Source organism: Strigops habroptila, chromosome 2, assembly GCF_004027225.2.
Source record: "Strigops habroptila isolate Jane chromosome 2, bStrHab1.2.pri, whole genome shotgun sequence".
NCBI classification, from domain to species: domain Eukaryota; kingdom Metazoa; phylum Chordata; class Aves; order Psittaciformes; family Psittacidae; genus Strigops; species Strigops habroptila.
The window spans coordinates 100,772,809-100,786,257 of NC_044278.2; the positions used below are offsets into that span (position 1 = coordinate 100,772,809).

The 13,449-nt window shown below is 38.2% G+C and overlaps 1 protein-coding gene across 1 annotated transcript in view; it reads right to left on the reverse strand.

The window, feature by feature from the left end:
- BRCA2 (BRCA2 DNA repair associated) overlaps window positions 1-12,879 on the reverse strand; it is a 38,035-nt gene extending 25,156 nt beyond the window's left edge. Inside the window, exons 1-10 of the mRNA XM_030475606.1 lie at window positions 12,785-12,879; window positions 11,733-11,839; window positions 10,849-11,094; window positions 8,419-8,527; window positions 7,588-7,640; window positions 7,440-7,480; window positions 7,235-7,346; window positions 5,717-5,772; window positions 4,689-4,803; window positions 514-1,698 (exon numbers count right to left, since the gene is read on the reverse strand). Coding sequence (XP_030331466.1) covers window positions 514-1,698; window positions 4,689-4,803; window positions 5,717-5,772; window positions 7,235-7,346; window positions 7,440-7,480; window positions 7,588-7,640; window positions 8,419-8,527; window positions 10,849-11,094; window positions 11,733-11,799 — 1,984 coding nt within the window. The 5' untranslated portion in view covers window positions 11,800-11,839; window positions 12,785-12,879. The remainder of the gene's footprint in view (window positions 1-513; window positions 1,699-4,688; window positions 4,804-5,716; window positions 5,773-7,234; window positions 7,347-7,439; window positions 7,481-7,587; window positions 7,641-8,418; window positions 8,528-10,848; window positions 11,095-11,732; window positions 11,840-12,784) is intronic.
- Window positions 12,880-13,449: the final 570 nt, after the last annotated feature.

A 13,449-nucleotide genomic window follows, 5' to 3' on the forward strand; every position in this document is an offset into this window, starting at 1 on the left:
CTTCAACTCCTAATATTAAAGTAACTCTTCTAGTGATAACAGCTTTTAAAAATAGGAGTATGTGCTTCTTCCATTATATAATGTTTTTTTTAATATTTTGTGCTTCTGAAAGAAACAGATGTACAGTCTAATTTTACAAAAATAACGATACAACTTGATCATTCTTTATGATCTCTCAGAAGTTATCAACTCAGTCAGGATGATACTATGGATATCTAAACAGCATTGACAAAGATAATAAAGCTTGTCAATCAGAATAATGGTTCAAATTAGAAGTTTCTATTCCAGAAACTAAGCTGAGAATAAAACAGGAAGTTAGCACCAGCCTACGTGAAAATAATGCTATTCTGTCACTATTATTCTAAATGGACCAGTTCTATATAATGATTCCCAGCTGCAGAACTACTTTATCACAAACACAAGATTTTAGATGATTTTATCTGAAACATTTAAATAAGATGTTCTTAATAAACAAAGAAGCCTCCACAAATTATGAAAAGCTTAACAATATACCTTGCTCATCAACACTGGCCACATGACAGCCTTTAAATTCATACGAATCAGATTCTGAATGTGGTAATACAGGATGAATAGGTGATTCAGAGGTTACTTCTTTCTCTATTTTTTCTTCTTGATACAGTAAAGTATTATTTATTGCATAAATGAATCTCTTGGATCTCCTTCTTAAGCTGGATAATATATTCAGGCTTTTCAAGCCAGACTCTCTAAGAGTATTTTCATTATTTATTAAATGTAGGTCACTGCCATTATCTGGAGATGTAGCACTACATACAAGTGGGTGAGACAGAACATCAGTTATGACAGATTTAGAAGTTGCTTTTAAATGCTTGGAAAAGCTGCCATTGTAGACTACAGAATACTCTGTGACATTTGTACTTTCAATTAATAAAGAATTACAGTTTAAGAAGCTCATTTTGGAAACCTTCTCAGCTGCGCATCCTTTTACTAACTTTGGATCTTGACCACTCAGAGACACAGATTTTACTGGAGTTATTTCTGATGTTGGGTTGTTTTCAGAATTTTTCACTTCACAGCACTTTTCTGATAAATTGACACTCAACAGCTTTTGTGCTTTTATCAAGTCTGAAGTATTCAGTAAAGATGTTTCCACAGCATCATCCTTGGTCAGTAGTACTGTCTCGTCTTCTAAATTTGTCTCTCTACATAAGTCAGAAGGTGGAGAGTTACATCTGGACATTTCCAAGTGAGTTACATCAAGATCAGATAAGTTCAGTTGAGACCACTGGCTTGATGAAGATTGCATTTCTCTCACAGCCTTCTCATTCTCAGATGACTTACATGTTCTATAATCCTGCACATCTCCTGCGATCCTAAGTGACTCCAGTTCCTTGTCATGTCCTATTAAACAGCCATCTTTACCATCCCCTGTATCTCCATCTGTGTTTTGGAGTAAAGAATCCTTTAGTTCAATAGAGCGGCTTTTTTCAGTCCAGCTAGATGTTTCCACTTCCTGTGACATGCTAGTCTTTCTTCTATTAGGCTGCTCAGAGGGAACATCTCTCCCTCCTTGTGCTGTATCAGTAGTTATTTCACATTTCTCTATTGTATCCAGAGCATGTGGCAATGGCAGAAGAGTTCCACTGGACTTCGCAGGCATGCTGAACGTATCCTCAAAGCTATTCATCTCGCCAAATAAGCCATTTAACATCTCTGACTCTAGATAGTTTAGAGAAGATGGGGAGAGTAAAAGCAGTAAAAATTAAGTTTGGGGAAATAACTTAGGAACAGCTTCAGGTTTTTATAGGTAAATACAGCTTTCAATTTTATGGTAATTACCTCTACTCCAGAGCAAGTTTGGAAAGATAAATCTACATGTCTTAAAAGTAGGTTATTCTCCAACAGCAGCTGTTAGAGGAAGCAGGAGGCAAAAGACATACACGCAGATGCCCTGGCCTCCTGAGGGCTTTGGTGCTTAAGCAGGTTTCCAAGATGAACCCTAACTGTCAAAAGGATTTTTTTCCCCCCTATAGACAGGAAAATGAGTAGTAAATTTTACAAGACAAATGTCTATATTTTTCCTTCCAAAATTTAGACCCGCTGGTAGGCACAAAACAATTTTAAGAAGCTGCCTGGTTTTGTCTATAACTGTCAGTTAATTAAACTGTTATTTAAGGATTATTTCATTAAACTATCTTTTGCTTTGATATAGACTAGCATAGGATTTAGAAAGATTTAGAAAAGATTCTCATTTTTTTAACTGATCAGGAAGCTTTTAAAAAGTTCCACATGATTGGCACAGATACTAGAAACATAACAAGAACTTTTTTGTTTCTGTACAGAAATAATACGTGGTGGAGGGAAAATAACCTAAACTCTACTTTGTAGATGGCCTTACAAGCTTATTTATACCAAATAAAAATATTACTTTCTCAAATGTACGGAACTGAATAACCTGAAGGCAGGGGAAAAAAAACCCCAAAAATTAGAGAAGATCATTTTGACTTCTAAACTCACTGGAGAGTCAGTGAAATGACAACCCCCCCAAACAAGAACTGCACGACAGAATTCTCCTGTTTTCTCAGTACGTGCCTCTTCTTCTGGCTAAGTAATACAATACTCAGAGAAAAAGAGGCTTAAACTTTAGATGGTTCTGCTCTGGAGTAATGTATTGACCGACTGTTAGAATATATCACTCTATTTCAGGTTGGAATCTTTTTTAGCAGAGGGTATTGAACCTATTTCTCCTACTGCATGAATAGTTCCAGACACTGAAGTTAAAGATAGACCATTTACTCTGATCAGGGTTATAAACTGGAATGAATGATGCCATTTTGGTTTTTTGAATCAAAGAATTTAAATCTGAATTTTTGGGCAACAGGCCAGGGTAAAGTATCTAAAAGCATTACAGAGTTTCATGTTTCACATTAGTTTTCAATTTAAATAGCTTCTTCAATCTATAGATTTGAAGAACCTTAACTCTGAATCCGTAGGTATATACCTACAGCAAAGCTGTGAATTCTGATACAAGGGCCAGATGCCTAATGCTTAGTATTACAATAAGCAGTTTTAGACTTGCTTAAACGAGGGACATGAACCTTAGGAATTAATTATTGGGTTATAAATGAATATGCTTAACGACTATATGCAAATTTAGTTCCTTCTGTAAAATTCTGAAGTGTAACACCTGACAGTATAGAACTTGCAGTCCATAGTTACACTAAATGTAAACAGATAAAAAGCTTTCCTCTCCCCCAAATTATTACAACTAAAAATAAAAAAATCCAGTAAAAGAATCTTTGAAATATTTTGCAGTTCCTGTACTTTGGACTGAGTGCATATATTCAGTCTCACTGCTATTAATGACACAATTGGCACAATATAAATAATCTCACCATATCCTTGAAATCATGTAGATATTCAAATCAGTATTATGATCTCTCTTATTTTCTTTGACTGAAACAAAATGCATACCTAATAAAACTGATTGCATTTCACGATCGTACAACACTATTCCAGAGAAAAACAACATTTGAAAGCTACAAACATGGAGGTTTGAGCTATCCTTATTTTTACGTTGCATGTTCAAATGCCAAATTAACTATTACCAAAAAGGGAAGACACAGGAAAAAAAAAAAGATACTGCAAAAGTTATTTTACACTTAAGAGAAATGGGTTTCTTCCTTTCATTTTTACTCAGAGGCTGTTTTAACTAGCTTTCTCTACTGTAGTATGTGATACAATAAGCCAGTTTGGAATACAGAACAGGACATGAATTTGCCCTTACATTCTAGAAGTATTTTACTGACTACAGGTTACTACCAACCACATTTTTCTCAGCACATTTGAACCTACAATATAAAAATACCAGTATATAACGCTCTGCAAGCAACAATGCATCCTGATCCCAGCATTCACAGCTGCCCTCATCAAATTCTAAACTGATTCTTTCACAAGTCTTCTAAGTATCACCAAACAATGTTTTTAGGGTAGTCCAATCAATTCAGAAGAGAAGGAGACATACAATCCTAAGGATATACTGTCTTGTCTAGCCTGTGTCGATCTCTACAGAACCCTTTTATACTCATGCATGCTGAACATATTTCTTCCTTCTGCCACCAAATTAAATCAAAAAGCTAGCTCACAATGAAGGGGACTTTTTCACTATTCACTTACATGATGCAAGGACACAGAACGAAAACTTTTTTTTCCCCCAGCTGAGTATTTTCTGCATTCTTTTAAAAAAGTTAACATTTCTTTTTCCTAAAGGATTTGTCACATTTTGAACTACTCATAGGTAAAGTAAATGAAGAAGACATATAGCAAGATCAAAAACAACCTTACCACTGAATAATGAGTATTGGGGTGAAACTTCATCATAAAGCTAAATCTTTCAACAGCTAGAAGTAGTAGTCTTGCTCCCCCTTGAGCCTGCACCATTCTTCCCTCTAAGCTCTCCCATAGCCTCACGCCTTCACTTACTAATCTGGTTGCCATCCAGTGGCAAGGTAAGCTGATCTAATTAACCGACTCAGCAGAAACTGATTCCCTTTTTAAGGCTAGATTAGTTTTACAAAGTTGAATCTATTCAGGAAGGGGGAGTACACAGTTGGCAGGGAAATCAGGTAAGATCAGCTCAAGCTATACAATGGAACTTTACCCTCAACCTTGCTTCTCAGTATAGTTAGGAGAAAACCACCAATGCATACCAAAATCTTTGATGTCATCTTCAGCATTTAGCTTTACTGTCTCTGGTACAGACAGTATACTTGCATCACTTGTCCCAGGACATTTATCATGGTTGGAAGAAAAGTTGTGCAAAATCTGTAAACCAAAGACATAAGCTGTTATATTACATACTAGGAATTGTCACTTTAACAGTAAAACATGCAACTCCAAACATTTACTGCAGTATCTGAATAATTCCACATCTCTTAAAATGAAAGGTAACATTTTGACAGGTAGACTTGAAAATAAATAAGCAGATAATTCCCATTTTCAATTCAAATCAGGTTCCATTCTACAGTCAATTTAAGGGTGGTGAATGGGTTCAGCAGTTTACTGTAAGCTAGCCTCTCAAAAAGGAAAAAAGACATGAGGAAGCAGAAAGACTTTCTGCTTATTTTAACTTGTAACAGTTTGTTAACTGTGAAGTTTCAGGTACTTAAGAATCAAACATAAATTTGTAATTGAATCTTGTTAGTACCATCCTGTTTTCAGTCTGAATAATCACTCAGCTTTCATATACATAGAATAAAATTATAATTATGCAAGAACTCTCCCTAACACCCTCAAAAGACTGAAATTAATACTCAATTTCGACTCCTGGTATAGTGGTTAAGCACAAGAAGCTATTGCCAAACAGTAACTCCCAAGGATCTGTCAAAACAGGAAAAAAAACCCAAACAAACCCACTCTCAGATAAGTAGCATATTGCAATTACTAGGTTTGATTTCTTTTTTAATGACTCCCACTGCTGCTGAATCCGAGTGGTTTTGGTTTGCTTTTTTAAAAACACAGCTAAAGTATTCCTCAAAGTGGGTATATTTGTGAGAACACAGTCTACAGCCAGGTTTTGCAAGTTTAGTTTTGTGAGCAGTAACTTTTAAAAATAGCTAGATAGGAAAGCCTAGAATGAAAATGACAGAATTTTTAATTCCTGGCTCAAGGAATGTAAACATGTAACTGAATAGCTTAACTGAAATTAAAGAACAGCATGGCTCTTAAAACTACTTACTATATCAGCTCTTTCATCCTGTTGCTTTGCTCCAGAAATAGAATCATTCTCTCTAGCTTTAGAAGACAGACAGACAAGTCAATTAATTGGCTCCCAAATGATTTGCTGTGTTCAAATACAATTGTGTTTTGGGAGGGTTTTCATTGGATTATTTTAAATGCAACTGAAATCTGTAAACAGAAAACTACTAAAAACTAAAAGTTCTAACTAAAAAGTCCTACAAGTGAGCTTAGGAGACAAAACCAGTTTCATAACAGCACAAAACACCCTAAATCACAGGTTGTGGTTTTTGCTATGTGGGTAGACCAGTTACTCCTCTGAAACCACCATCACTGCCATTCCCCTTTCAAGCAGTTATTCATGGCACTACTCTTTTTTTCTGTCGAAGGATCTGGATAAGACCATGAAGCCTCTGTCAAGAATTTGTTGGTTTCCATTTCCTCCCACAAAAGCAGTAATCACCTAGATTACAAAGGAGAAAATAAACCCTATTTTTAAGATGCCTAACGAGGAGTATATTCAAATAGCTTGTTTTATAGACATGGCAACTAGGTTCCATGTAGCAGCCAAATGACTCACTCTTTCCTTTCACAGGTGTCAGATGGCGGAGAGTGGGCATCACTACTGTAAAATACTAGGCTCACCCAAGAAGTGGGAGAACGAGAGCTCAAACAACTGGTCTCGAGGGCACCACCATTAAGCTATGGGTACTTCCCCCAGCCTTTCTCTTCAGGTCACATCATTCTGAATGAATGAACACGCAAAATGGCACAACCCAATAGCCCCGTGAACAGCACTACCCCCTCCCTCCCAAGAGTTTTCCTTTCTCAAGAGTTTTCATCAACAAATCATACAGTCAAATTTCATTTTGCTTATCATATGCTAATGAAATCCCATTTAGAGCAACACCTTAGGTTGCGGCTTGATGTTTAGCATCACTGTTAGTTACTGCTTAAACAGCTATCACCCACCCACTCTCACAGTTATACTGGCAGAGCTGTTTGCACAGCCGCACAGTAAATGAGGTCCAGGAATTACTCTGTCCAAATAACCCAGGAAATATTGGATCGGTATCTCAGTCTGCCTCACTGCACTGATATGATGGTAGGCACTGTGAGAAAGGTTAAAAACACTGAAGCCACCACTGCTGCTGGAAAGTTTACTCAATGAGCTACCTCCTTAGACTTCATAAACATATTCACATGACAACCTTACTAGTATCTAGTTTTGTGATAGCGCAAAGCAATCATTATCTAATCCTCTTCCTATGCTTTGCTATATTATTTTTAAATTTATATTCCCTAATCCCTTATGCAAAGGAATAAAACTTTTGAAAAGCAACAACACACTTAACGTCATTTCTCCTTTTAGGGCTGCATTATTTAATGTCACTCACTTAGCATCACTGCAAGAGTTTTGTCCTTTTTAATTAAAAAACAAAACAAATCAGTTCACACTAAGTGAGCTTCCAGTGTCAAAACGAGAACTTCTTTAGCAACTCTTAGTTTTTAGAAATACCTATTATCACTGTTGCACCAAGTGTAGGAGGTGTGGCTAAAGAACTTGACCAGGACATATCTGGATCCACTTCTGCTCCCAGACTTTCAGAAATACGTTTTGGAGTTCTGACCTAGAAATATATTTAACAATTTTTATTTCTATGAAGAATTCCAAATGTACTACTCCATAAAAGGAAAACAAAATGCAGGAATAAAGTATATACCTCCAAAAGTTTGGGTGTGCAAAACAAGCTCCCATATGGTCCTAAAAGAAAATATTTAATAAGGACATTAAATAATACTGATGACATAACGTTTTTTTTATCTACAGATATTAGATATTTTGTAAAACCAAAAAGTGAAAATACAAACCAGGAATATTATTTCTCTCTGGTGTTCTGTAAGTATTCCTTAAAATAGCTGGACTGGAAAACAAAACCAAATATTAATTTAACTTCTCAATTTCTGAAAATAGTTAAATATTTTAGACATTACATACATTATCACTTCCACCCATGGCTATTTGCCTGACTAAATAAAATGTAGATTTCTCCTAACTGGCAGTCAGTATTTTAAACCTTACCATAAGTTTATTACAAACAGCGAAATGCTTCTTTTCTGAAATACATTCATTTTCAGTGATGATTTGTCTGGCCAATAGAAATATAATAGATTTCAGTATACCCATGCATTTGTTAATATTCTGTATGAAACTACGGAAATTGGCTTAATTAATTTAAATAACTAAACTGTTCTTATAATCGATATGAGTACTTTGATTGGATTTATCTGAAATATACACATTTAAATGTAGAAATTGAGGCTATGACTAAAAAAACCTCAGTAAATATTATAAATAGCTTTACAAAGTACTACTTGAGAAGCACATGATATATCACTGCTCCTCTTTCTTGCACTGGATCTTGAGGATTTTGAAAGCTGAAATAATATCAACAAATGCCATGTGACAGCTGTGACGGAGTGGAAAAACAGAAAGGAAGAACACCTGAAAGCACCGAAATTTTCAAAATTAGCTTGTGTTTTGTTTTCAGTTTACTTAGAAACTTGTAGGTATCAAATACACCAGACATAAAAGATTATTCGCTGCTCTGAAAAAGTCTGCCAGTCAAATACGGTGGCTTTAACACTGCTTTTGAGTAAAATCCCTTTTATTTTATATTTGTGTTGGCATACTTAGCATACCTAGCAGCAAGGCAGTTGTGACAGGTACCAGGAGGAGAAGCAAGTATTTCATTTTCTTGATCTATTATTTTTCTTCTTGTGATACTTGGACTTGTCAAATTCTCTCTGCCTACAACACAGGATATAACAACACAGCTTTGTGAAACTACAGGTAACAGTTTCAATTTTGAAGTTTAAAGACAAGCTTAAAAAAAAAAATTGAAAAAAACACAACATCTGATTTTTAGTTAAAAACAAAGCAAAACCCCCAAAACCCAACACTTTCTCCTCCAATGTTTTAAGCATGTTCAAATTCCATATCCAAAAAATGCTAAACACATTTCAAATTCACAGCCAAAAAAACCTCATTATGTCACTTTATTCACTTGATATATGTGAATAAATATACATATATATACATGTTTCGGTACATTTCCTTAATATTATTCAAGTCACATATTCCATGTCAGCTTTAATATACCGTATTGTGCCTTTCTTGTCACTGCAGAAGTTATTCTTAGGAGAAACTCAATACATGCAAACATGCATTTGCACAAAATTTCTCTCACATTTACTTAAGACACTGATTTGAATTAGCAGCATAAAGCAAAAATTCTGCCAGAAACTGTTAGTGGAGGCACTGTCACTGGTAGCAGTAGCTATTTATATGCTAAGCATCTCCAGGCAAAAGTGAGTGTGCCCATCAAAGCAGCAGAATGCTCTGAACAGCAAGCCTCTCACATCAACAAGCCACTACTCAAAAGAATTCATACTCAGAAATTTCCAAACTTCTGTAACAGAAATTACACCTAGCTTTCTGCATTTCTCCGTGCTTTTGAGTTCGAGCCCATATGCACAGCATGGCTGCATCTCAGTACCATACCAAGGTGAAATCCAAAAGCTTCTTGTTTTCACAAGAAGAAAACCTATGCACACAAGCTACTTGGCTTTAATCAAGAAAACTAGGAGAGGATCTGAGGCCAGTCACAGGTAAACTTCATCTTCCCTTCCTTACGGAAGTAGATACAAATGTCCACATGCACAGACACAGAGCAAAAGTAACCATTTTGAAACAGAAGAATGACAGGATTGCACACTACCAAGAATTCACAAGGGACTTAACACTGTAGGAGTTCAAATAATTATAAGAAACATGTTCTCAGCTGAGAAAAAGTTGAGCAGCAGATCAGCAGTAAACTTCAGAAAAACAAACAGGGTAACAATATTCTATGGAAGCAATGTCATAAAGTATATTTGAACAGTAGCACAGTTCTAGACCTTTAAAGACTTTGCTTAAGGATCGAAGAACAATTTTGGTAATAAAGTTGTGTTTGTCTATAACCTGTTTAGAAAAGCTTATCATATTGTTAGGAAGGCACAGACACAGTTGATGTACAAATCAGATATTACAGGAATGGGGTTAGATATTCTTCCATAGAAAAGATTCTTCTATATAATCTTGCATCCATTCTCCATTGAAAAGAATCTTCCCTCTGTCCAAGGAGAATAACTATGGCTTTCAGGTACATCAAAAAGGGGCAGTAACATGCACTTTATTTCCAAATCCCACGCATGTCATGAAAGCAACGAGAAGTAATACCACTCAAAGCGGTAAAATTCCTTGTTTCTAAATGGAAAAGCACAACTTCTTTCCATGACAGAGTTTTCCCAGTTCAAAGAGCTCAGTGCTTCTAAATGTCTCTAAAAAAAGGTGAAAGTGTGTCCCACAGATCGCCTCATACTTCGGCGTGATAAGCATCATTCTCTTCAAAATATTTTCAGAGATTTTGCATAGAACAAAAAATCAGACTGATAAAAAAAAAAAAGTCACTCTGACTCTCAGTCAACAGGTTACACTAATAAGTCCGTATCTCCTTATATTAACAGTATTCAGGGCATGTAGTGAAAGGACAAGAAGTAATGGTTTTAAACTGAGATTTAAATCAGATATTAGGAAGTAGTTCTTTACTGTAAGAGTGGTGAAGCACTGGAGCAATTGCCCAGAAAACCTGTGGCTGCCCCATCCCTGGCAGTGTTCAAGGCCAGGTTGGACGGGGCTTGGAGCAACCTGGTCTAGGGGAAGGAGGTGTCCCTGCCCACGGCAGGGGGGTTGGAACTGGATGAGCTTTAAGGTCCCTTTCAAACCATTCTGTGGTTCTATTAGGACCACGCCAATATCTCTTCTACAGAGAACTTTGCATATACATTACCGGTTTATTGTAAGGCTGAATTAGTTGTCAAGATTAATTCTATGTTTTCATAGGCGGTTTTCAGAAGCCTACTAAGATAAGCGTTTTAGTTACACTATTTCTGCAGTAGCATTATCTATTACATTAATAATCATCAGCTACAACAACAAAAGGTAAAACAAAAAAAAAAAAGTCTCTTGCTTATGGAAGGCACAAGCCACCATTAAGTGCCACTTCAAAACAATAAATAAAAATTACTCACTTGCTTCTATTTTTTTCTGATCCACTTCCTTTCCAGGAGAAGAATAAGGCGGCAATATTTGTTCTTTAAAAATCGGAGGAGTTGATGCCAGCTGACTGCATGTAGAGGGTTTCACCCTGGGAGTTTTAAAAGATGTTTGATCAAGCCAGCCAAGGTGACCATCAAGTTCTCCTAGCAATTTAGGCTCATATGGGGGTGCTTCTGCACAGAGTTCTTCAAACCAGTTGAGACTGATAGGCCCTAAGTCTATGAAGAAAAACATACAGAAAACTATGTGAAAAGGAAAAAAGGATCCTCTATGCAGGCTATGAAAATACATTAGGCATTTAAGTGCTAGCAGCAAAACGCATTGCTCCTTCTGTCATGCTTCTGTTTGTTTCTAGATAGCTTTGAAGTCTGATACCCACAAAGTATAAAAGAATGCCTACCCAAATTCTCAGACCATTAACAAAACTAACCAAAGAGCAGATAAATACCCAGTTTGTTTAAAATCAAAGGTATACTTCCGGGTTTTACTTTATCTCTTATTTCAGTTAAACTGTCAAGTTAAGGTTCCTTTTAACATTAATAAATCATACTACTAGAGGTGCATTTGGCAAGACTAAACCTGGTCTGCATGCAGGTACATAAGGAGGCCACAGCTCAAATGCAAGTACAAAAAAAAAAAAAAAAAAGAAAAATAACTGAGCACACAGTATGAAAAAAAGCTTAAAAGAAAAATATAAAGAGATATATAAAAAAGCAGGTATTAGCAAATACAGATTTGGGGCAAGAAGAGCAGCTAACAAGTTGCATAATGCTTTTCTATGGAACATACAGAAGATAAAATACCAATGTCCAGAAAGCAACCCTAATAAAAATTATTTACTGTAGAGTAATTGTACCTGATTCACTGCAATGTGCCTTAAATATTTCAAAGAAAGTCAGTCTTTCCACAGGTTTGCAAGCCATTGTCTTATCCGTAACATTACTGGAACAGCTGTTGAAAAACCTGAGAAGAAATGAGAAAAGACTTCCACATAGTGCTATTCTAACGCTGTGGGGCTGCAAGTCTTAAGCCTGCTTTCCTGTAGCAGGTGTGTCATAACCCAGCCTGTTTAGCTTTAAGACTGTGATGCATGTGCTCAAACACTGCAATGGGACAAACACGGTATGTAAACAACAGACCAGAAAAGCATAAGGCATCATACCAGAGATAATAAAAACACTTAGCAAATACAGGACAAAATCGAGATGGAATGGGCAGGAGGACACTCTTGAGGTATTTTAATAATAAAGAAAAAATCCACACTACTAAATGTTAGGATACAATATATACTAGTACATATAAACTGTTACAACCATTACAACTTACGTGCCAAGAATGTGATTTAAAGATGCTTTCAAGGGGAGGAAGCATTGTCAATTTCACAGTTCTATTAAAAACCAGGTACAAGTAAGATTGCCGTAGAAACTTCCCTGCTTATCTTAACATTTGTATTGTTTACACGGCAAAATCAGTTTCCGCCGCGATGGCTGATCTACACACTGCCTCACCAAAACCATGGGAGTGACAGGCACTTAAAGAAGGGGAAAAGACTACCCTAAAGCAAGTCAAGAAGTGCAAAACTGCCTCAGAAGCACATTTTAGAAGCCGAGGCGCACCGCCCACGCCGCTTCCCGTCAGGGACGGGTCCTGCCGGGCACCCACCACACGCGGGGCGCTGCCTGTGCAGGCGCCACCAAGTCACTCCGCAGCGCAGAGGGGCCTCACAGGGCGACACCTGCTCCCTTCCCCCCACCCTCCACGGGACCCCCGGCGGGCCGGTAACCGCAAACCCCGCGCAGGCCGTGCGGAGAAGGGCGGCAGCGGGAGGGACCCGCCGGCGGGACGGGATCCGCAGGGACACCCCGCGCAGGGGCAGGCCCCGGGCAGAGCCACCCGCGGGCCGTTTACCTCCGTCCGGCCCGTCGGGCGGCGCGGCGGCATCGCCTCACACGCGGGGAGGGCGGCACTACCCCGCAGGGACAGCGGCACGCGCAACGCCACCGGGACCCCGCTCAAAGCTTGGCGCCAACACAGCTCCGCGCGCCTGCGCACTGCGCGCACCCGCCTGCCCCGGCCACTCCGTCACGGGAAGGAGGCGGTGTCATGGCGGCCCCACGCGCCCTGTGTGGGGCGGGGCAGCCGCGGCCGAGGGAGAGCGGGGTCCGTCCGTGCGCGCTGCACCACAGTGGGGGCAGGGAGCGTGCCGAGCCAAGGGACACTCGTCCCTATAGACGTGAGAGATGAGGTATCGCACGCAGGGTGGACCCATTCCATCCTCCTGCTTAACAGCAGCTAACACCAGCGTCCCAGAAAAAGGCTCCAGGAGCCTTGCAGCGAGATGCACTACTGTGGTGGAATTTCGCTGCTGTGGAAGTCTTGACCACATATATTAAGAGGGCTTATTAGGAAATAATTATGCTTTCCAATATTACAATAAAGGAAGATAATATTTTCTTCCACATACGTGGCCCTTCTTGATTTGACTCTTGATAAATTCTTGGCCTCAGCAGTGAGTCCATAAAATAACTTCAAGTTGGGTGGAAAATTCTTCCTGCCACCAATTTTGAGTTGGC